This window comes from Fibroporia radiculosa, assembly GCF_000313525.1.
Source record: "Fibroporia radiculosa TFFH 294 genomic supercontigs, scaffold3191, whole genome shotgun sequence".
NCBI classification, from domain to species: Eukaryota; Fungi; Basidiomycota; class Agaricomycetes; order Polyporales; family Fibroporiaceae; genus Fibroporia; species Fibroporia radiculosa.
The window spans coordinates 1-1,475 of NW_012133676.1; the positions used below are offsets into that span (position 1 = coordinate 1).

The window sequence follows — 1,475 nt, forward strand, 5'->3', positions numbered from 1 at the left end:
ATATATATATATATATATATATATGTAAACACACCACTGCTTTTTGAAGCACTTGAGGCACTTGAGGATCTCTGAAGCTGCAGAATATCATGAATGCTCAACAGAATATAATATTATGTATCTGGACTGTGCACTCACCACTCATATGCAGTTGCTAATAAAAAAATCACATGTTAATAAGTGTCTCATAAATGTTCGCAGCCACATACCAAAACCACAGCCTAGACAGAGTATTAGTAAAGACTGCAAATGTTAACACCAATTACTCACCAAGCGATATAAGAGCTAATATAACCTAATAGTATTCAATCACAAAACTATTCTTCTGGTCAGAATCATTCACATACCATTGCAATAATCAATGGAAGCTTATACCATTTTCTTGCTAACACTATGGCAGCAGCTCAGCAGAGCTGTAACTTCCATTATAACAAGTCACTTACATTTCCAGATGGTGGTCATATAATAGCTGCATATAGAATTAAAGGAGATAATCTACCAAGGGATGCTATGAGCTTACCACTGAACTGCAGTGATCAATATGATCTAGAAAATGATGGTATATGATTGTACATGAAATCGTGAACAATCAATCTAACACTTACTGCTAGAGTATATTCAATCTTTTTAGGATGCCAAAAGATGTAAAGATCAAACACTTTAAGATGATAATGGCAGAATATACTCACAGTAAAAGAGCTATGGTTTATTATCAGCTGTGGCAGCAAATTTAAATTATGCTGCTTACTTTAACAGAATATGGAGAATTGATGGTTGAGAATGAGATTGTACAGTATACCCATAGAGACACTTGAACCCAGTTTATAAGCTTAATTCCTTGTGACAACATCAGCCATACCATGATAGCCATGATTGTGATCACAGTGTCAAACACCCTACAAACACACCAGTCAGGCCACAAATACATATAAATGGTGTACATGTAGTAAATTCTGCCTACCACAGGAGTACAACCTAGCCAATGACATTCACTATAAGTTTAGCTCTGCAGTTTTTCATATAGAACAGAACTTACTGAACACTTGACTTTTATAGAATCCTTAGGATAGTGCCACAAGTAGTACAACACCTGGCCGCATGCGATACCATAGAATCTAAGTTGAAGTCATGAATATTCGAGACCAATGGCTTTGAGAAAACGGGGCTTACTGGGTTGCAATTACTATTCCAATATAGAACGCGCCGATACTGCTATCAATATGAAGATCTGGCTCAGTCATGGTGTTAGGTAGTGGAAAGTCTTACGAAAAATGAAGTGGACGGATCGAAGTATGACATATATATATCATCGACCGTAATTCATAATGGGTTTTAGAGTTTTGTGGTACCCGATGCAAGCACCGTTCTGATTGCAGGCGCAGCACTCTGGCCTCGAAATGGGCGACTCCAAGAAGTATGGAGCAGCGATAACACTTGACATACTGCTGTATTGCGAGGGTCACGGACGTCAAGCG

At 38.0% G+C, this 1,475-nt stretch overlaps 1 protein-coding gene across 1 annotated transcript; it reads right to left on the minus strand.

Moving 5' to 3' along the window:
* Positions 1–134: 134 nt before the first annotated feature.
* FIBRA_08806 (uncharacterized protein) lies at positions 135–1,241 on the minus strand (the record flags this gene model as incomplete). Its single annotated transcript, XM_012330426.1, has 13 exons — positions 135–154; positions 210–221; positions 271–295; positions 348–391; positions 444–469; positions 521–546; positions 606–623; positions 690–699; positions 749–810; positions 860–896; positions 962–975; positions 1,037–1,115; positions 1,171–1,241. 13 exons carry the CDS (start codon positions 1,239–1,241, stop codon positions 135–137), a joined length of 444 nt encoding a protein of 147 aa, XP_012185816.1.
* Positions 1,242–1,475: the final 234 nt, after the last annotated feature.